This window comes from Terrapene carolina, unplaced genomic scaffold (assembly GCF_002925995.2).
Source record: "Terrapene carolina triunguis isolate 2854851 unplaced genomic scaffold, T_m_triunguis-2.0 Scaffold68, whole genome shotgun sequence".
NCBI lineage: Eukaryota > Metazoa > Chordata > Testudines > Emydidae > Terrapene > Terrapene triunguis.
Window position 1 is genome coordinate 81418602 of NW_020664419.1, and position 21945 is coordinate 81440546.

The 21945-nt window shown below is 42.4% G+C and overlaps 3 protein-coding genes across 4 annotated transcripts; all 3 read right to left on the minus strand.

The window, feature by feature from the left end:
* Positions 1 to 8155: 8155 nt before the first annotated feature.
* On the minus strand, positions 8156 to 8546 carry LOC113406107 (histone H2A.J). The gene has a single exon (XM_026648879.2). The coding sequence runs from the start codon at positions 8544 to 8546 to the stop codon at positions 8157 to 8159; it is 390 nt and encodes a 129-aa protein (XP_026504664.1). The 3' UTR covers position 8156.
* A 1992-nt stretch (positions 8547 to 10538) lies between these two features.
* Positions 10539 to 13645, minus strand: LOC112110709 (histone H4). 2 transcript variants are annotated; one of them, XM_024205847.1, is made up of 2 exons: positions 13627 to 13645; positions 10539 to 10852 (listed from the first exon to the last, which is right to left on the minus strand). In XM_024205847.1, exons 1-2 carry the CDS (start codon positions 13643 to 13645, stop codon positions 10539 to 10541), a joined length of 333 nt encoding a protein of 110 aa, XP_024061615.1. The 2 variants fall into 2 exon arrangements, with proteins under 2 accessions (XP_024061615.1, XP_029766716.1); XM_029910856.1 differs by lacking the exon at positions 13627 to 13645 and having other exon boundaries at positions 10539 to 10879.
* A 4617-nt stretch (positions 13646 to 18262) lies between these two features.
* LOC112110710 (histone H4) lies at positions 18263 to 18591 on the minus strand. The gene has a single exon (XM_024205848.2). It carries the CDS (start codon positions 18589 to 18591, stop codon positions 18280 to 18282), a length of 312 nt encoding a protein of 103 aa, XP_024061616.1. The 3' UTR covers positions 18263 to 18279.
* Positions 18592 to 21945: the final 3354 nt, after the last annotated feature.

Consider the following 21945-nt stretch of genomic DNA (forward strand, 5'->3'; position numbering starts at 1 on the left):
TGCAGGGGAGTTTTACTGGGACTGTGTGTGTGGGATGGGAGACTTTCCTTGAGGGAAGATACCAGAGCATGTAACATAAGATCCCAGGAGGGGGGTTGGAGCCAGGTGACACCTTCTGCCCGGGAAACTGGACAAAGGCTGGAGGAGGAACCAGGGGGACGGGGTGTGAGACGGCTGGAGGAGGTTTCAGTTTGGAGCTGGCTGGGGGAACGGAGGGAGCCCCAGGACTGGGGTCCAAGTCCCTGTCCCCCAGAAGGACTTGACTGAGGGGTCCTGGTTGTACCTACAAGCTCTGTTTGGGACTGTGTTCCTGTCGTCCAATAAACCTTCCATTTTACTGGCTGTCTGAGAGTCATGGTGAATCAAAGGAAGTGGGGGTGCAGGGCCCTGACTCCCCCACACTCTGTGACACTGATCTTCATGGATTTTGCCACCCAATGGCTGGAAGCAGTAGCTCTAAGCAACATCAGGGCTAAAAGCGTGGGCCAGGCATTGGCAGACATTTTTGCCAGGGTAAGTTGGCCCTCAGACATCCTTATGGATTCGGGAACTAACTTTCTGAAAGGGACCATGAAACATCTTTGGGAAGCTCATGGGGTGAACCACTTCGTTGCCACCCCTTACCACCATCAAACAAATGGCCTAGTGGAGAAGTTTAATGGGAATTTGGGGACCATGATATGTAAATTTGTGAATGAGCACTCCAATGATTGGGACCTAGTGTTCCAGCAGTTGGTCTTTGCCTATAGGGCTTTACCACATCCCAGTTTGGGATTTTCACCCTTTGAACTCGTTTATGGCCACAAAGTTAAGGGGTCATTACAGCTGGTGAAGCAGCAATGGGAGGGGGTTACATATTCTCCAGGAACTAACATTTTGGACTTTGTAACCAACCTGCAAACACCTAGCCCTTGCTCGAGAAAACCTACAGGATGCTCAACAAGAGCAAAAGACCTGGTATGATAAACATGCCAGAGAGCGTTCCTTCACAGTAGGTGACCAAGTCATAGTCCTGAAAGCGCTCCAGGCCAATAAGATGGAAGCATTGTGGGAGGGGCCATTTATGGTCCAAGAGTGCCTGGGAGCTTTTAATTACCTCGTAGCATTCCCAGACCCTACCCTAAAACCTAAAGTATACCATGTTAATTCTCTAAAGCCCTTTTATTCCTTACAAGTCAAGGTTCTCCATTTACAGCCCAGGTGAGAGACGACGCTGAGTAGGCTGAAGGAGTCTCCTATTGTAGAACTGATGAATGAAATTGTTTTTAATTGTTCACTTTATTAATGTAACTTCATAAGTAAAGTTTTATGAATGAAACAACATTCATTCAGAAAACCGGTTACCCCAATAACTGGCTAATTGACAATTAAGATGCTTGTTAAGAGCCACAGTTGTTCAGCCTGCTGCCTTTGTAAGTTTCACTATCAATCCAATTCCTGCTTAAATCACTGAAACTTACACTGTTTCAGTATTGTAACTTCTGTTCACCATTCATTACACTTGCCTACATTGTAACTTCTGTTCACTGTTTGCCATATTGTAATTCAAACCCCATTTTAAAACGCTTACTCCATTTTGTAAAAGCTGGCTCCAACCTTCATTTTTGCAAACCCTGCTGTAATCTTATTAGTTTAGTTTAGATGTGTAAATGAGGTATGGATGGATGATGGAATCAACCTCCAGCACCAGCCTGTCCTGATGAAATAGAGTTCAAACACCAACGGCTGAAGATGCAGACAAGAGCCCTAACAAAGTAAGAAGAGTCCACCCTTAAAAGGAAAGAACAAAGGTACAATAGAAGGAAGATCAGAGCCAGGTCCCAGGCCGAAAGTCACGCCTGCAATTGATGGGTGATCAATCACCAAACCCAGAGGCTGCGTGACATAGCAAGACCTATAGACTCTGGATTCAAACTAAAGCCTACAAAAAGGGTGCGTGAGATGGAAGACTTTGGAGGGTAAAGCTCTGGTCAAGTGTAGGTAGTCTCTTGGTCTATCCAAGGCTGTGATCAAGTGTCTTGATGTTTTTGGTCTTTTGGCCGTGAGATGAAAACCTTGTCTTTGTTTCTGGGACCTTGAAGTGAAAAAATTCTCTAAGTTATTTCTGCTGCCAACATGGAAGGGCATCGGTGTATGCCAAACAGAGACCCAGCCCTTCCTTGTGCCCGGCTTTCCTGGCCAGTTAGCCGCCACAAGCTACAAACCCAAGCTGCAAAATCAAGTCACGAACTCAAGCTATGTTCAGGACTGGTAACTATGCAGCAGCTGCAGAACATCTGATGGATGTGTGTGTGTGTGAATGTGTGTGTGTGTGAATGTGTGTGTGTGTGTGTATAGGTATTAGGTATAATGTGTGTGTATATAAGGATTAAGATATTAGTTATTGGTCATAAATCAAATTGTTATCATAATAAATGTGGCATCTTTGTCTTGCCCCCTGAAAAGATCCTGTGTAGTTTTGTCTGTATAACACTATGAAGGAAAAAGCAACAGTGGTGTAGAAGAGGTGAGCCTTTCCATAACCCTTGGGCGTAAGCAGTGACAGTAAATCCAGGAGCTGTGCACCAGCTTTGCGCCAGTGTTTTTAGCCACCCCGGGATGGACAGAACAGTCATACCAATCCATTGAAACAGGTGATGCTCACCCAATTAGAGCCCAACCCTACCGGATGGCTCCTCAAGCCAAAACCGCAATAGAAAGGGAGATCAAGGACATGTTACAGATGGTTGTAATCCGTCCCTCTGAGAATGCATGGGCATCTCCAGTGATTATGGTTCCCAAACCTGATGGGGAAATCCACTTTTGTGTGGACTACCATAAGCTAAATGCTGTAACTTGCCCAGAAAACTATCCAGTGCCACACACAGATGAACTATTGGAGAAACTGGGACGTGCCCAGCTCATCTCCACCTTAGACTTTACTAAGGGGTACTGGCAAGTGCCACTAGATGACCCAGCCAAGGAAAGGACAACCTTCATCACCCACGTAGGGCTGTATGAATTTAATGTGCGCCCTTTCGGATTGTGAAATGTACCCGCCACCTTCCAGAGATTGGATGATAACCTTCTGGCTGGATTTGGGGAATTTGCAGTCGCCTACCTTGACGATGTGGCCATATTCTCAGATTCATGGGCAGAACACCTGGAACACCTACCAGCTGTCTTCCAGCACATAAGGGAGGCAGGATTAACCATTAAGGCCAAGAAATGTCAAATAGGCCTAAACAGGGTAATCTACCTTGGACACCAGGTGGGCAAGGAACTATCAACCCCTTACAGGCTAAAGTAAATGCTATCCAAAATTGGCCTGTCCATAAGTCAAAAAAGAAGGTCCAATACTTCTTGGGCTTGGCCAGGTATTACTGACGATTTGTACCACACTACAGGTGGTTCCATCTGCAGACTGATCATGCTGCACTGAAGTGGCTTCACTCAGTCAAAGAAAGTAACAAAAAACTTCTTCAGTGGAGTTTAGCTCTTCAGGACTTTGATTTTGAAATACAACACATTTCAGGAACCTCTAACAAAATGGCTGATGCACTCTCCCGGGAAGGTTTCCCAGAATCAGATGGGTAAAAATCTCCCTGTATTCTAAGTTGTAGTAGTCCTTAAAATGTGGAAAATACTGTTTAGTTCTTCATGTAATTAGTAGTAAAATTAGAGGTGCATGTATCTTATTAACTCTGTTTCCTAAACCTCCAGGAAGAAATCCCAGGCGGTGTGGACCCGACCTAAACCAGGCTGGCCAGCACCGTCTGTGATTTGGGGGGGGGCGTGTGATAAATGAAAGTGGGGGTAACTCCCTTTTATGGGCACCCAGCCAGCCAGTTAACTATAAAATCCCTGTTAGTAGTTGTTCTCTACTTGCTTTTCCTGTAAAGGGTTAAAAAGTCTCCCTACATAGATAAAAGGAAGGGAGTGAGTACGTGACCAAAAGAGCCAATGGGAAGGCAAGAACTTTTTAAAATTGGAAAACAACTTCCCCTTGGTCTGTCTGTTGTTGTTCTCGGGGAGAAGCAGAGACAGGGCTGGAACTATGCTGTAAGAAGCTTGGGGCCAGTTATGAAAAATCATCTAAATCAGGGGTGGGCAAACTACAGCCCGGGGGCCACATCCGGCCCTCCAGATGTTTTAATCCGGTCCTCAAGGTCCAGCTGGGGAGCAAGGTCCAGGGCTTGCCCCGCTCTGGTGCTCCAGCCGGGGAGCAGGGTTGGGGGCTTGCCTCGCTGCACGCGGCTCCCGGAAGCAGTGGCATGTCCCGCCTCCGGCTCCTACTCGTAGGGGCAGCCAAGGGGCTCTGCATGCTGCCCCTGCCCCAAGCGCCACCCCTGCAGCTCCCACTGGCTGGGAACCTTGAACAATGGGAGCTGCAGGGGCGGTGCCTGCAGACAGGGCAGCGTGCAGAGCCTCCTGGCCGCGCCACCACATAAGAGCCGGAGGGGGGACATGCCGCTGCGTCTGGGATCTGCTTGAGGTAAGTGCCGCCCAGAGCCTGCACCCTGACCCCCTCCTGCATCCCAACCCCCTGCCCCAGGCCTGATCCCCCTCCGGCCATCCGAACCCCTCGGTCACAGCCTGAAACACCCTCCTGTACCCCCCCAACCCCTTATCCCCACCCCAGAGCCTGCACCCCCAGCCAGAGCCCTCAACCCCTAAGATGTAGAGCAGATTCCCCAACCATTTTTTTCTTTTGTTACTCTTATGATCCTATTGTAATTCTCCATTTTCCAGTCCTCTGGCAAGGTCACCTTTTTTTATACTTGTGAGCTTTTGTCACCTGCCCCCATTTGAACCTAATTTAAAGCCCTCCTTACCAGGTAGGAGATTTTTGTATTCCAGGATGTCCTTCCCCTTCTTTGCCAGGAGGACCCCATCTCTTCCCAGCAATCCTTCTTCCTGGCACAACATCCCATGGTTGAGGAAGCCAAAGTCCTCCTGTCAACGCCATCTTCACAGCCATACATTCATACCAGGGATATTTTTTCCCTTCCTGGGCACCTTCCCTCAACCACAGGCTGGACAAGAACACAACTTGAATCCCTGACTCCTTCACCTTAGCTCCCAGAGCCCTGTAAGCACTACTTATCTTCTCAGGGTCATACCTGGCAATACCATTAATCCCCAGGTAAATAAGCAGAATGGGGTAGGGGTCAGAGGGCTGGATGAGACTCAGCAACCTTTCCATAACACCTCAGTTGCGGGCTTCAGGCAAGCAGTACACCTCCCATGACATCACATCAGGCCACCAGATGGATACCTTTTCCATCTCAGAAGGGAGTCCTCAACCACCACCACCACCACCACTTTTCTCCTCCTCTTGGATATGGAAGCAGTGAGCCTCCCAGGCTTGGGGGCAGTTGGCTTCTCCTCCTCAGATATTGGGGTCTGCTCCTCTCCTCCTGTTGCCAGTACAGCATAACAGTTCTTGACCTTGATGGACGGAGGACCAGAGTGGGGATGGAGCACATCCCACTGCCTGAAGAGCCAGCTGCCAGTCTCCTCCCTCCAGAGCAGCCCAAAACAATATCTAATCTTTCATTTGAAGACATCAAGACTCAGAGGATCCATCAGACTCCTTGGTATTTTGCTGAATGGTTAATCATCATCACTGTTAAAAATGTGTGCCTTATTTCTAATTATAATTTCACTATTTCAGTTTCCTACCATTGACATTGGGCCCAGCTTGTCAGGATGTTCCCTGTAAAACTTTTTTTACTAGGTCAGGAACAAGGAAATGGGCAGCAGGTTCCCAGGAGCATTCGTCAGGGCCATAGCCCTCCCAGTGTATGAGGTAGTACATTTGGCCTTGCTGCAGTTTGTAATCAAGAATAGCATGCACTATGTATTCCTCATGACCCTGTCTCTTGACTGGTGGCAGCAGCTGTTAGGCCTGGTTGAGGAACTGATCCTATGTATAAGGCTTCAAAATTATAGGTGGAACACTGACTATATTTTGAGGGGCTTGGACAGTTGAAGTTTGAAGGCAACAGCATTCATCTGCTGACATATCCAGAAGTAGATGAAGAATTGGTTGTCTAGCTTATGGGAAGGTCTATTTGTATGGAAGTGTCTCACGGCAATTCAGTTGAATAACAAATGGTAGCAGTAGCAGGTTGTCCTCCTATATGAGGACCAGTCCCCTATAGACACACCACAGGTCGTCCTCACTTTGCTCATTAGTCAAATTTTCACGGGTTTGAAGATTGAGAGGCATGGAGAAGATGGCCTTGAAAATTCAAACTGATGTCTTGAGACACTGCAGTGATCTAGGACAGGAGAGTGCCTAGCTAGAAAGTAGCACTTGGGCTGAAACTTGTAACTTTTCATAAAGGTTATTTATAGCTATCTCACAGTTCCCTCCATCCCCCTTTCTCTCTGTGTATCAGTGAATGTGGCAGTGTGTAGGAAATCAGCATATGAGAAAAGAGGTAAGTGAGGAAGTACACAAGAATGAACATGTTAGAGCCAGAAATCGTAATGGTATAAACATTTATCTTATGTTTCACATTTGAAATTTCTTGGGTGGAGAAGTGAAGGTTAATTAACACTGAAAGGGTGCACACTTATTAAAAATAAAATACAATAGTTTTTGTTTACTCCTCCCCTCTCCCCCACTTGTCAGGCTCCAAATTGTGTCAGGCTATATTTTAAACATGTTTACAATCTGACCTGCCACTTGCTATCCGTTTGTTCAGTACCTAGCATTATAGGGCCTTTGCCTTATTAAGGTATCTAGGGGTCACCTCAAGGTAAAAGGGGGGAAATTATATGAATAACTAATAATTCTGGCAAATATTTATAAAAGTTTCCCAATAATTAGACCTCAGATATAGCAAATGTACCTTGTATAACTGAGTTTCTACGGACAAGTTCCAGTCTACTGACAAGTTCTCCATGGGAAAAATCAAGTAGTATTCCAATATAAATTAAAATAAGCCTATTGTGAAACTGACAGAGGTGAACAACAGGGGATGTTTAAGTATTTATGATTAAACAGATATTTATTGTTCCTGCTGTTTGGTTGTATGATGGTCTTTATTTCTTGGCTGTTGTTAGTAAATATTGAACGGTAAAACAGGTTTTTATATCGTTTACAAGTTCTGCAACTTAAAAAAGAATGTCCATCAGATGGCAGTAAAGGATAAGAAATGAGAAAGTGAAATACATTTCACAGCTTAGCAGAACCCCTTTTAAGTATTTTGATCTATAGTTTTCAAAGATCTGCAAATTTTTAAATAATTTGTACAGTGTAGCCTTTGAGTTGGCACCTGCACGTATAGCACTGTCTTCTAAATACTGCACCCTGTTTTCATATAAGCAATTCAGAAGCCCCTTCTCAACATTAAGTAAAGAAAATCTTCCTATCGGTTTAGATGAATGAGTCTCTTTCCCTGGAATGGGAAAGGGGTCAGGTTTTCTGAGCGATTAGCGATTTTGTCTGCAGACTTTCAAACCAAGTTACACAACTTCGTGTATGCACTGCAAAAGGCATAGTAGTAATTAATTAAATTCTTTCCTGTGTTTGAAAAACCCGCGCAAGAATTGTCCAGTAACAACCTTCTTTTTTACCTCTTCAATGAGCTATCTGGACGCATCCCTTTGCTCGGTCGGAGGAATGCGGGGTGGTTTTGACTACTCGTTCCGTACAAAACTACGTGCCCGGGATTTTCCAATAGACTGTCAGATTCGTTACTCTATTCTCGTACATCTGACAACAAATAACCTGTAAAGGAGAAGGTTGGATGTGAGGCTTGAGAGCTGTAAATACTGACTTCCTGTTGCAAGTTATGCAGTGGGAAAATGATCATTACGCATTAAATCTCAAATTTCCCATGTCATCTTCAGACAAAGTTATCCCCCCCGCAGTAAGGCACTTTTAAGTGCGTGTGTGAACGGAATGTAATTTACACATTTTGCCCAATTTAATCCACCGCTAGAAAAAAATGAGGGCGAAATCCTGTCCCCGCTGTCAGTTATTCTTGTTTGTTTGATTTTTTGTTACGTTTTTTGTAAGAGGGGGATTTCACTGTTTGGCGTACACACGATTCCTACCGGAACTTTTGGAGATAATCAAACCCTTTTTTGACTTTGTGGGTGGCTCTGAAAAGAGCCGTTAGGTTAGTTTTAAATTCGAAGTGTTTATTTCTCAGTCAGCTTTACTTGCTCTTGGCCTTGTGGCTCTCAGTTTTCTTGGGCAGCAGCACGGCCTGGATGTTGGGCAGGACACCACCTTGAGCGATCGTGACTTTCCCCAACAGCTTGTTGAGCTCCTCGTCGTTACGGATGGCGAGCTGCAGGTGACGGGGGATGATCCTGGTTTTCTTGTTGTCCCGAGCAGCGTTGCCGGCTAATTCAAGAATCTCAGCGGTCAGATACTCCAGCACCGCGGCCATATAGACCGGGGCTCCGGCCCCCACCCGCTCAGCATAATTGCCTTTGCGGAGCAGCCGGTGCACTCGACCCACCGGGAACTGCAGCCCAGCCCGCGAGGAGCGAGACTTCGCTTTAGCCCGCACCTTACCGCCCTGCTTTCCTCGGCCTGACATTTGCAATTCACGTTCCACCTAACACGGTTTGCTCGGGAAAAGAAATGCAAAGTAAGCCAAGGGACACCCAGCAGCAGCCCTTATATTTCTTCCGTTTTCAGACTCAAACTATTTGTGATAGGCTGAAGACTTGCATTCTCTGAACAGCCAATGGGGAAGCGGATCTAACTGTGACCATTGATGAAGTGTAATATGCCGGCTGGGAATGTGGTGGGTTTTGCGTCTCCCCAAAAAAGACGCAATAAAATAGAATTAAAAAAAGAAAAGAAAAAAAAGGGGGTCGGTACCATTTTTTCCCCACACTGTTATTGCGGAGCTGCAAAGAATACGAGAGACTACCCTGATTTCAAGCTCATTGAATATCAAGGGAGTTTTCTTTGTGTTTACAGTTTAGAAATGTCTGCAACGGGTCTTGTACATTGGCCCTCAGTGACATGGAACACTCATTGAAGGTGCTCTTGCTCCTAATTTAGTTTCTTTGAGGTAAACTTATCAATTAAATTAATTTAAACAAAACCCTAGTCCCCTATCTTCGAGACTATCTTGCGGAGGTAATTAAACCAGGACATTGATAAATGGACCAACTATTGATTTATTTAACAGTAAGGATAGATGTAGTCAAAAAGACTGGCTAAAGTGAGTATTCCATAGCAGCAGTGCATTCAGTTTACAGAAACACACAAGAGCATTTATGTAAATATCTAGTGGGTAGGAAATAATATGGTCTGAAGACGACATGGGGGAATTGAGATGTAATGCATAACGATCATTCGCCCACAGGGTAACTTTTTACAGGAACAGTCAGTATTTGTATATGCATTTCACGTCCCACACGCAACTTTCTTTTCCAGATAGTTATCAGATTTAGGAGAACAAAGGTTTCCAAATGACTAGTGCATCTGTTTGAAAGTTAAATAGAAAATGATTTTCTGAAAATCCCCGGGACCTAGTTTTGTACCGAACTAGTATTCAAAACCACCCCCTACTCCTCCGACCGAGCAAAGGGGTGCGTTTAGGTAGCTCCTTGAAGGGGTTAAAAGGACGGTTTGTCATTGTGCAATCCTTGCAGAGCGCGGGCTTTTCAAACTCACGCAAGTTTGTAACTGACTAATCCTTGCACAGCGCGGGCTTTTCAAACTCACGCAAAGCTGGTAACTGACTAATCCTTGCACAGCGCGGGCTTTTCAAACGCAGGGACTTGTTTTTAATCCGCGCCAAGCAACCAGATAGAGAACGGATTTTTGCTTCTAAAACTGCCATTTTCTCCCGCTTCCCCCCATCACTCTCCTCGCCGACCTGGGCCAATGCGTGTTTACACGGTAATCTTATGGCTATTCTAGATCAGTCACGTAACGGCAGCATTTATACGAAGAGAATGATTGGCTCCCTCACTAATCCCCTTCAACTACACTACAAAATGCATCTCCCAAATTGATTTAATACACTATCTAAAAATATTAGCATTATTTTAATACCCCCGTAACGCTGCTTTCTAGAAAATGCGCTCGACATTCTTCCCTATAAACCCAATTTCCTGTGCCTCTGCGACTGATGGGGGAACTCGCCAGAGACTGCATCTAAGGACACCATCTACTGCCAAATGGTATTTTCCTGCAAGTGTTTGCTGTTAATCAAATAGCTTCAATACTTCACAACTATTACTTCGATATTCTAAACAAAATATGAACACAAACGGGAGGAGCCCAGTTAGAGTTTGCTGCGTGTTCCCTTGAGCAGTTTTACTTGCGGTTTTCAGACGTTCATGATTCAACCCCGCACCTCTACATAAATGAGCGCTGAAATAGAGATGCATCTGTACTGTCTTTCTAATAGTGATAAACTTGTTGCTTAGATCAGAAGTTCTAATACAAAGTATTTTTCCCTCGTCCAACGTCTTCCTTCCCGTGCTCATTATGATACAGCTCTTACTGTGAAAACGTGGGTGGCTCTGAGAAGAGCCGTTGTTAATTAGATATGGAGAGACGAAAGACTCTAACCACCAAATCCGTACAGAGTGCGGCCCTGGCGTTTCAGAGCATACACCACATCCATGGCTGTAACCGTCTTACGCTTAGCATGCTCAGTGTAAGTAACAGCATCACGGATCACGTTCTCCAAAAACACTTTCAACACGCCACGGGTCTCTTCATAAATCAACCCAGAAATACGCTTGACACCGCCACGACGAGCCAAACGACGAATAGCCGGCTTCGTAATACCTTGGATGTTATCCCGAAGCACCTTCCGATGGCGTTTAGCGCCTCCCTTTCCAAGTCCCTTACCACCTTTACCACGACCAGACATGACTAACTGAATACTGCCCCAATCAAAACTATAAAATTCTCTGTCTGCGAACTATGCCACTGACTGTGAGCTCGTCTCTCTATATACAATTTGAACCGACCTAATTGAAAACCTTAAAGAGGCGGGTCTATTCTAGTTGTCTTTCCCTTCCTTCGCCCACTGGCCTCTGTACAATGCTCATTCAGAAGAAAAGGGCGGGAGAGCAATCCCCTCCCCCCGCTCGCCATTGGCAGTAGACTGCTCCTTTTAAAATTCGGAAATCTTTTGATTACAGATATATACATTTAGTTTTGTAGTATTTCCTGAGATTTTGTATTTATATACATTACTAAATCCTAACTAATTATTGGAATCCCAGATTTTCCAGCAATACTGGTTACTTTAAACTCCTTAAAATAAGAGCCACATTCGAAGTGTGCTTTTTATTTGTCATTGTTGTATTTTCACTTCGGGAGGATCTTCCAGAAAAGTGCTTCACATCATGGCCTATTTCTTTTGAAAACGCTCCTTAGATTTTGGGAGCAGATTGGATTTTAGCTGGGGACTAAAATAGTGGATTTGGCTAACCTTTTCTCACAGGTCAATGAGAACTCACACACTGTATATAGTTAAGGGGGTCATTCTTTAAGTTGGAGGGAGCATGTGACACACACTGAGGTTCTGGAACTGTGCATACTAGAGAGGCAGTGGACTTGATCTGTGTGGTTATTGATAGTCTTGGACAACAAAACACAGCTGTCCGTAAAGGGCTGTACAGCTGGAGTACAGCTTTGCAGATACCACTTCAAAATGTGTAAAGCTGAAAAATGAATATAAAAGACACAGATAAGCTTAAAGCTTCCAAATGCATTGGCCAAAAAATCTGTTCCACACTGGGCAAAAAGGTGAAAAGTTTACAATCCCAGAATTTAGAAGCTAGTAAGGCATTTGGAAATGTCCTATTCCACAATGAAAAACTGAAGCTGAGTGATTTAAGGAAGGGGATGTGAAGTTAAAAGGATTCAGAGTAGCAGCCGTGTTAGTCTGTATTCACAAAAAGAACAGGAATACTTGTGGCACCTTAGAGACTAACAAATTTATTAGAGCATAAGCTTTCGTGGGCTACAGCCCACTTCTTCGGATGCATACTCTAAGTTAAAAGGAGTTTTGTACTGATTAAGAACACTGCAGAGAGAAGAAGTTAGACAGTCGGGAGGAGTGCAAGTATTACATTGTTAAAAATGTAAGTGTTAAAGGGAATGTTGATGACTTTTTAAAAAAAGGCATGTTGAGAGAAGAAATATCTACTAAGATCAATAGAAAAAACAAAAAGTAACATAGCCGCTAATATTGCTGTCAGAAAAAGAACAGTTTAAGTGTAGCAGCAGCGGTACCTATATTGAAGCTGTCTGAAAAGAATAAGGAAATCAAAGCGGTATCAACATGGACTATTTCTAAAATACAGCAATTAACAGAGCCCCCACCCCCAAAGTTATCTCACCTGTGAAAAATGTATTCAAAGCTGATATATAAAAATAAAAGTTATAAGTAAGTTTGTTTAACAAAGGGAGGTTAAAGCTGTATTGGCCTGTACTGGAAGTGACTGTGATGAGATCATCCTGATGAGCTTCCCACTTCTAAGTAACTGATCACCACTTGCTGAGTGTTTTGCCTTAAAGATTTGTTAGACCCATCTGCTGAGTAAGTGAACCTCAGTCCAACATACAGCTGTTCAAGTTTAGGTGCATTTGACATTTAGAGATGATAGGAGGCACTGCCAATCAACATAAACTCTGTATTAACCAAGATTTTGGGTAGTGAGTTTTCCTTGATTTTTGAGGAAGTGGTGGTAGAAAGGGGGAAATGACAGAGACAACTATGGGAGGGCATGAAGGATCTTTGTGGGTATACTTTAGCCTCCCCCTGCATCAGCTCTGGGCTCCTCTGCATCTTGCCCCCTGCCCCCAGTAAAAGTGCGGAGGCCAAGGCGAAGAGGGAAGCTGGTAACTGAAGGGTTATGAGGAACAAATCAAGCAGCTGAAGACAAGGTAAACCCCAGATTCTTTATTCCTTTTTGGAGGCTGGTGAAGGGGAGAAGGACTCTGCACAGCCCTGTGAACAATCCATGGAAATAAATGTATTCTGATATATCAGCTCTGAAAAGGGTGAACTGCTCTGTTCTTCTCCAGCCTTGTTTTCCTCCACCCCTCAAAGTAATCCATACCCCCACCGCTTTTGTGGAATACCAAATATCAAGACAAATGTCGTATGTACATGGATATTAGAACAATATGAATATTGAAATCAGGTCCATATTGGAGGAATAGAATAAAAGAATGCCTTACACAAATTATCCCACAATTATGAAACAAACCTGCCATAGCCCCTGATACATCGAACTTATTTCCAAGACAATTCTCCATGTCTCTGGATTTTAGAGGAATTTGAATATTAAAATCACCTTCTTAGTGGAAGGGCTGTATATGAGGAACTTTTTGAATCAATGACCCCCAACATTTGTATAACAGAGTGCACCTCTGCGCCTCTTTTGATATACCTATATTCAAGATAATATTACTATGCATGTGGATTTTGAACATTTTTAACATCAAAGTTAATTGGGGGAGTATATTATCACCCACTGATCAAATAACCCCAACTTTGCCACACAATTTTTACCTGCATCTGTAACTTTCACTCTATGCATCCGAAGAAGTGAGGTTTTTACCCACGAAAGCTTATGCCCAATTAAATCTGTTAGTCTTTAAGGTGCCACCAGACTCCTTGTAATTTTTACCTGAGGATTGTTGCATCATACCAATTTCTAAGGCAATTTACCTATACATTTGGATTTTATAGAATTTTGAAATATGCAAACAAATCATTGGGATATGTTATATCTCAGGAATCCCTTGACTAACTGAATCTGAATTTGCTTTATATATGTTACCCAAATCCTGCTGCATGCCTGTGCACAACCCTTCATCATTCAGCTACCAGGTCTCGCGGCCTCCTGGCCACTCCATGCATACACCTGGGTCTACTGCATACTGATGGGGCTCTGCACCCCAATAGGTAAAATGGGAGCCTGTACAGCTGAAAGAACACCTGATGAGAATGAATGAAAACTGAAACAATAGCTCTGATGTGTGAATTTCTCCATTAATCACCATGAATGTTCTTATATCTCTTCCCTTGTCCCAGTGCCTGGGTGTTTGTGTCATATACTGCATCATATACAGTATTTGAGAGAGAGTCTTTTTAAGGGACAGACTAAAATAAACTTGGGGATTCATTAGGATACAGCTATTGTTATTCCCAACAAGTAGCTTTGAGCCTTGCTCACATCATAATGTGTGTGGGGTGGAAAACAAAACACGAAGAAACAAATAAAAAAACCTCTGACATTATTACCAGAATCTTCCCTGGATATTTAAGTAGACACTTGCTTATTACCTGTTAAAGGCTAATCAAATAGTATATGCTGCCTTAATTTTATCTTTCACATTATATTATCTTCTGTCACAGAATCAGCTTCTTTAGGGAATGATTTGTGGACTAGTTTTCACCAGCTTAAACCCAAGATCATCACAAGAAGTGAGAACTGTTACTGTGGAATACAAAGAGAACATAAAGTTTCATTACTTTGGTTGTGAGTGCAAAGTAGGTTATAGATAATTCAGTCCTTTTCTGAAGTGATTGGCTCTGAGAAAAGAAAGAGAGAGACACTCTCTCTCTCTCAACAGTCCCTTTAGCTGTTAAAAAGGCGTCAAAATGAGTCATATTATATTAGTGCTACAGAACATATACAACAGTGTCCTGCAATTCAGATGACTAAATAAAGTGTTATCATTAATTATACCCTTTAAAGAAGCCAGCTTTACATAAGATTAAATTAAGTAGAAGAAAATAATTTATTAACAGAATTTTCCCCTCTAGATAATGTTATCCCTATAGTTTGTTTATACTACACATTTGTACCTTAATTGTTGTTTTAATCAATAATGCTGTTACCCTCTCCTGTAAAAAGAGACTAAAATACAAAATACTAATTAGCAAATTATTTGCCTGATACATTTTTAAAAGGTACTTTTAAAGGGAAAATACAAATAACATTAAAATTACTTTGAAACTGTAAAATGGGCTAGTGTGCTTACCTTCAGATATTTCAGAATATCTGGAAAGGCAAAATATAACAATTATTTGCATAAATGTTCAGAGCATAAACATCCTTTTATAAGTATTTTAAAAGCCCTGCATGATTTTGTATGCGGCACTATTTCAGGAGAATTAAATGATTTTAGGAGGTAAAAGACATTGTTAAGGGAGCCAATTCTTATTCTGTTTTCAAAACTCAGGGACAAGTTTGTGTTACTTCCTTGTCATTCCTCCACGAGCCCCAGATGGTGTGGAGGAATGACACTTTCACACATTGCTTTTATATCTCTTCTCTTTTTACAATAAAACGGTTTATGATAGGCTAAAAAGGTCACAGATCTGTCAACATCCCGTGGGGATGAGGATCTAACTTTAACCAATGATGAGGTAGGATGTGAAAGCTTATACGTCTAACAGCCAATAGTTAACCAAGAGAAGCAGTCCGCTAATTTGCATTAATAGTGGGGCGGGCGCCAGTATTCTCTTGTTTTTGCGGTTCAACTAGAAAGAGAGGGTACTTTTAGGACACTCCGTCTCTAACTCAGGAACATAACTCCTTTTAAACGTTCCATTTAAAGTGCAAGACACTCATAAAATTTCAAAGCACCCTGCCTAAAAGACATTTTGATATGAATAATTACCTTATATAAAATATCGAAACTATGTTGATTGCGTGCTTAACCACCGGTATTTAACGTTTGCCTCAGCAAGTTTCTCACGGGAACATTGATTAAAGGTGTTCTTCCTCCTTTATTTGGTTTATGAACTATGCTTATAAACAAAATCGCGCACACCCAAATGGATGGCGAATCTGTTTGTAAATCAAACAGGAAATCCTTGGGAATAGTTTGGTACCGAATGCGTATTCAAAACCGCCCCCCGCGACAGACTGCAGGGGCGTTTAGATAGCTGCTTTAACTGGTAAAATAGGACAGGTTGGGATTGGGCAATCTTTGCACAGCGCGATGTTTTCAAACGTACAAAAGGGTTTATCACCGCCCAATCCTTGCAGAGAGCGGGCTTTTCAAATTTACGAAAGGGTTTAATCACCTCCCAGATGCAGAAGGAGGTGTTGCTTATAACTCACCAACAATTTTGCTTCTCTGACTGTCCTGGCTTTTGTCACTTGGAGACTGAAGCCGATGTGCCACGGCCACAGACATCTTCCATCCATTACACTACTAAACTGTGCCTTTTCCCGCGCACTCCCCTAAACGTGGATTATATAGAGACTATGCTTGACTCCCGCACTAATCCCAGTTACCTAATTTGGAAAATGCAACTTCCAAATTGATTTCTGTAATTCAGTCTCAAAAGAATATTAGCCACTGTTATGAGGATTAAAGGTACCTCGACAATACGAATTTGTAGCTAGAGCAGCAAAGCCCTCAGTTACGATTATCTTTTTTCGGGGAGTGGATGGCTGGTGCTGGGGTCGGGGAAACTGGCTAAAGAGACTGTGTCTGATGCTCCCAGTCTGCCTCCAACTAAATGCTTTCTTACTCCAGAAAGTGTTTTGAGTCGCCCAACTCAGTAACAAAGATGTAATCCATTAACATTTATCTGAACACGTTTCAAATTAAGAATTAAATACCATAACAAACGAGCCAAATTAGGTTTTTGTGTATTTTAAGTTTCAGCATTTCAGGTTTTCCCAAGTGTGTAAAGGGAGCTGGTGAACACAACCACAGCTGCTTTTAGATATATTTATAGTAGGCAGATTAATAGGAGCTTTTTGCTTCAAATATAGACTACAGCACCAGCAAACAAATGTAGTTTTCTTTTGAGAATGTAAAATAATTTAGGGTCTGGAGTAAAAGGTTTTTCCTTATGTTTAAGGAATTTTTAGAGCAACTCAATTTATACTGAAAGCCTAGCTGAGGGATACTGGCTCCTACCATGAGAATGCCGAAAGAAAGTGGGTGGCAGCCATTAACGCAGTTATGAGCGGAAACGTCAGGGCTGCACTCTTCACAGTTTTGGAGGCCAAACATGATGTAAGATATTGTATTGTGACTTTCAGATCTATAAAAGACATAGTAGCTTGTGTTCTCAGTCACTAACGGAACAGGACAATGGAAATGACCAATGATCGGTGATTTAATGTAACAGCTTGCCTCCGCTCATGCCAGGTACCTGTTTTAGATCAAGCTGAAGATAAATCTAAAGGGTTTGATGAAGATTATATATAGTTTCAGGCTAAGTGGACAGAGCATTTTGATATGAAGGACAGACTGGTTTTGAGCCAGTGAAATGGCTTGATGTAAGAAATACTTTTATCCCACTGAACTCACCGACATAGATTCAGAAGTCTGTAATACAGACAGGGGAAAGGGGAGACATTAGGAGCACTAGGACTACGATTTTTTAAAATTAAACTGAAAAAAGAGTGAAGATTTTTCAATAGACTGATTTTTGACGTTTTCATCATTTGACCAGATCCTTGCTACTTTGAAATGTTTATTTCTCAGACTGTATTTTGGAGTATCCTGAAAGGGCATTAGAGAAGGACCACCCTCTCCCTTCCAGATTTTGTTGTCTCGTTAGTCTAGGAAAAGAGGAGGGAGAGAGAATTCCTAATATACACGAGTAAATGTCACTCAGAGGCATCGGCAAGGACATATTCTACACTTCTAAATGCCTTCATCCCTCAGCCCCGATAGGAAAAGGAATTTTAATTTGTCTTTAAATCGCCTACAATTTCTACCCGTCCCTCCCTCTGTTCTCCCTTTGTCCCCTTGGACACGAAGTCACCATCAGGGGGGAAAAATGGACCAAAACATCCCGTTTACACGTTATAGCTATTCTCGCTTGGTTATGCCCCTAACGGGAGAATTCATAATGCTTATCTCCTACAATAACTTATTTCTTAAAATATTAGCCGCTGTTTTGAGTTTTAAGAATCTAAATAATAGATTTCTAGACAGGTTGGAAGAGGGCTCAGCTATCCTCTACCGAGAAACCCATGATGTTCTGCTTGTTAGTCAGAAAGTTGGCTATCAGACTTATGCCTAAGGAAACAAAGGTTGTCTAGCTAAATGGTCTCTTAATACAAGTGCTTAATCACCAACGCGGCAGTGAAATTATTCACGTGATTTTCTATTTCATTTCCAATACATGCTTTAGCAAACAGGAACACCAAGACAAGTAGTGTACCTAACTGAAATATAAAGACATACTTTCAGAAAACCCTATTTAGCAACACAACTCTTATTATGAAAATATGGGTGGCTCTTAAAAGAGCCTTTGTGTTTCTTGTCGTTTGGTTCTAAAGGTAAATCAGAAAAAAGGCTTAGCCCCCGAATCCGTACAGAGTGCGACCCTGGCGTTTTAGAGCATAAACCACGTCCATGGCTGTTACAGTCTTGCGCTTCGCATGTTCAGTGTAAGTAACAGCATCGCGGATCACATTTTCAAGAAAAACTTTGAGCACGCCACGGGTCTCTTCATAAATCAACCCAGAAATACGCTTGACACCGCCACGACGAGCTAACCGACGAATAGCCGGTTTGGTGATACCTTGAATGTTATCGCGAAGTACCTTCCGATGGCGCTTAGCGCCCCCCTTTCCGAGTCCTTTGCCGCCTTTGCCCCGACCAGACATGTTGCTACCAGTCACAAAACGCACTGCGCTTAAAGAACCTGCACTCTCTTTATATGGTCGGTTGACCGACCTGACTGAAAACTGGTACTGAAAAGGGGCGAGGTCTAGTGTTTATTGTCCTTTTTCCTTCCTTCCTCCGCTCGCCGCTCTCTTGATGCTGGTCGATTGAGAGACAGGTTATTGACCCTCTTTTCTTTCTTTTTCCTCTTTTCCCGCACTCACCATTTTCTGTATACTGCTCCGTTTAGACTCCACAAATTTTCGATTTATATTTCAATTATATTTTATACCGAGACACCTTATAATTCCTACCTCTACTGAATCCCACTTTTGTGGCAATGTCGGTCGCTCTCTGAATTGCTTGAAAGAAGAGTCTATTTCAAACTGCATTTTTCTTTTATCTTCTGTTATTGTCGTTTTTTCTATCTGGAGGGTATTCAGATAATAGTGCTTCATATTTGTGGCTATTTTCTTTAGAAAATACTCCTCTGATTTTGAGTGATTTGAAATCCGCGGCAAAATCTGACCAATCAGGATTTCTGACAAATCATCTTTCGCGGCCATTTTCCAAAGAGTACACGGAATTAATATGCTAAGTAGAGCCATGCCCTCATACGCTATATCCGTATTTCGGGTTTTGTTGATTTTGTGTTTTGTTTTTAATTTCATTTGGAGGTATTTTTATTGTTGCTATTCTTTTTGCAGTACATGCAAAAGGATGACTTCATTTGAATGACTGCAGAAATAATCACTCAGAAAACCAGACGCCTTTCCCGTTCCAGAGAAAGGACTCACTCCTCTTCTTCATAGGCATAAATAATTGTTTTATGCTGGGAAGAGTTGAGTTTCTGAATTGCAAATCTAAAAACTGAGCAAAATACTTTGAAATTGCTACTGTCTATACACATGACAACACACATTGAATAAAATACAATTTAGCTATGAGTCTGCAGCTCTTCAGAAAGCATGGAAATGATCAGAAGGGGTTCTCAAAAACAGAAATATGCCACCTTTCCCCCTTTCTTATCCTCTATTGCCCTCTGATGGAAATTCTTTTTCAATCTGCACAAATTGCAAAAGATATTAAAAAAATGGGTTTGTTGTTCAGTGCTTACTACTAATAAACAAACATCTATCATACAAGAAAATAATGGTAATAATTAATAATAATAAATACCAGAGAGACAAGGTGGATGATGTAATATCTTTTCTTTGACCAGCTTCTGTTGGTGAAAGAGACAAGCTTTCTCTGTATAAGCTTGAAAGGTTGGCTCTTTCACCAATATAAGCGGGTACAATAAAAGACATTAAATCACCCACCTTGTCTCTCTAGTATTTATTATTATTAAGTGAGGCGGCAAGGGAGGAATAATAGAATGCAAAGAGCCTCTGGGAGATATAGGGGAGATATGCTATGAGAGAATGTCAAGGGGGAAATGGGGCAAACAGAACCCCTGGTGATAGAGGAGATTGGGGATCCTGGTAGGGGATAGGGGCAAAGGGGAACACATTGAGCCCCTACCATGAGGGAATGGTGGGGAAGAGTAAATGGGAAGGAGGTAATAATTGTTCACATCATGCCCCCTCCCACGTGTGGAAAATGGGGGAGGGGAAATGATAGGCACAGAAAACTCTTTCAGTGGAGTGGAAGGGACTGGGGGACCTTGGTTTGAATGGAGTGGGAAACTGGGAAATAAGGACACACAGAGCTTCTGCCATCGGGGTGGGGATGGGAGACCCTGGAATGGGGTGGAAATGGGGTTGGGAGAAGGGGCACACAGAATCCGTGGCAGGAGGGAGATTGGGGAAACCTGTTATGAGGAAAGGAGAGTGTGTGTGTGGGGGGGGGAGGAAATGGGGGTGCACACAGAGTACCTTCCATTGTGGGGAAGAAATGGGAAATCCTGGAGTGGAGGGAGGAGGAAATGGGGGGAGGACACACGGAACCCCTGGTTAGGGAGAGATTGAGGGAACCTGTAGTTGCAGGGCTCCCTTAAAAAGAGGGGGATAGGAGGGAAGTGATGAAATGTGTGACCCTCTAGTTCACTTCTGTCAGTCTCATTGTAGGATTACCTGTATTTGGAATATTAGTTTATTTCTACCACCACCTGACAGAAAGGAATGTATATTGCCAGTAGAATCTCAGTTACACACGATATGTTTGCTATATATGAGGTCTAACAATTGGGAAACCTTTTTATTATCCATCATTTTGTTAGCTATTGTCATCTCCCCTCCCCCCCTTCTCCTCAATATATTGAGGTAACATGTAGGGACCTTAATGAAATAAAGGCCTCATAATGCTAGGCACCGTTAAAACAGATGGCAAGTGACAGACTAGGTTGTAAACATGTCTAAAATATAACCTGATACAACTTGGAGACTGAACAAGGAAAAAACAAAACAAAACAAAAGGAACATAAATTCAGTGCAACCATTCAGTGTAATTAAACTTAATTTTTCCACTCAGGAAGTTACAAGTGTGAAACATGAGATAAATGTTTATACTGTATGAGCAGGGTGAAACCTTGTAATGGGTTCAATTAAGATCCCTTTGAGATTGGTAGATGTGAACTCATCCTTCAATTAACATTGTAAACATAAAATACCAAATGAGCAAAGAGAGGAAGATCTGTGGTGTGTCTGTATGTGGCTCATCCACATACAGGATGAGAACCTACTTCTACTGTTTCTCATTACTCAGCTCAGAGGTTTGTACTGTAGATCTAAAGTTCCCAACCCAGCTAATAACCCACACTAACTTGTTAGTCTTAAAGGTCCCACAGGACCCTCTGTTGCTTTTTACAGATTCAGACTAACACGGCTACCCCTCTGATACAGTGGTCATAGTTCCACATGATGAATTTCTGTCTGCCTTTTTAAAACCATACGGATAGATAGATATATAGATAGATCAATCAGATTAAAATTAAAAGAGTGTTAAGGCTGCATTTTAGTTAGGTTTTTAACCCTGGTGTGCTAATATATCTGTTTCTGTCTGTAGCTAGAGCGGATAGATTGCTAATACTAATTAAGAATCAAAACAGGAATGCCATCTCCAAAGCCAGCTATATTTGCATGGTTACATTCAACTCCGATACTGCCTCTACTAGATTATATCCTTAAGGAAACATAGGTCTCCATGAAGGCCTTGGATCCCAGTCATTAAAAGAACAGAATGTATCTGATCATTACTTTGGAAGAATGTATAATACCATCTGGAGGAATACAAGCACATATATATTTGTATATATTTATTATATAGCTATATTATATACAATGGCATGCATATATACATCATATATTAATTGCACATTACACAGGAGGGAAAAATCTATGTTAAAGGAAGTTAAG

Excerpts from the sequence above, each read along its gene's own strand:
- LOC113406107 (XM_026648879.2), bottom strand. The coding sequence starts at position 8,546 with ATGTCAGGCCGAGGAAAGCAGGGCGGTAAGGTGCGGGCTAAAGCGAAG.
- LOC112110710 (XM_024205848.2), bottom strand. The coding sequence starts at position 18,591 with ATGTCTGGTCGGGGCAAAGGCGGCAAAGGACTCGGAAAGGGGGGCGCT.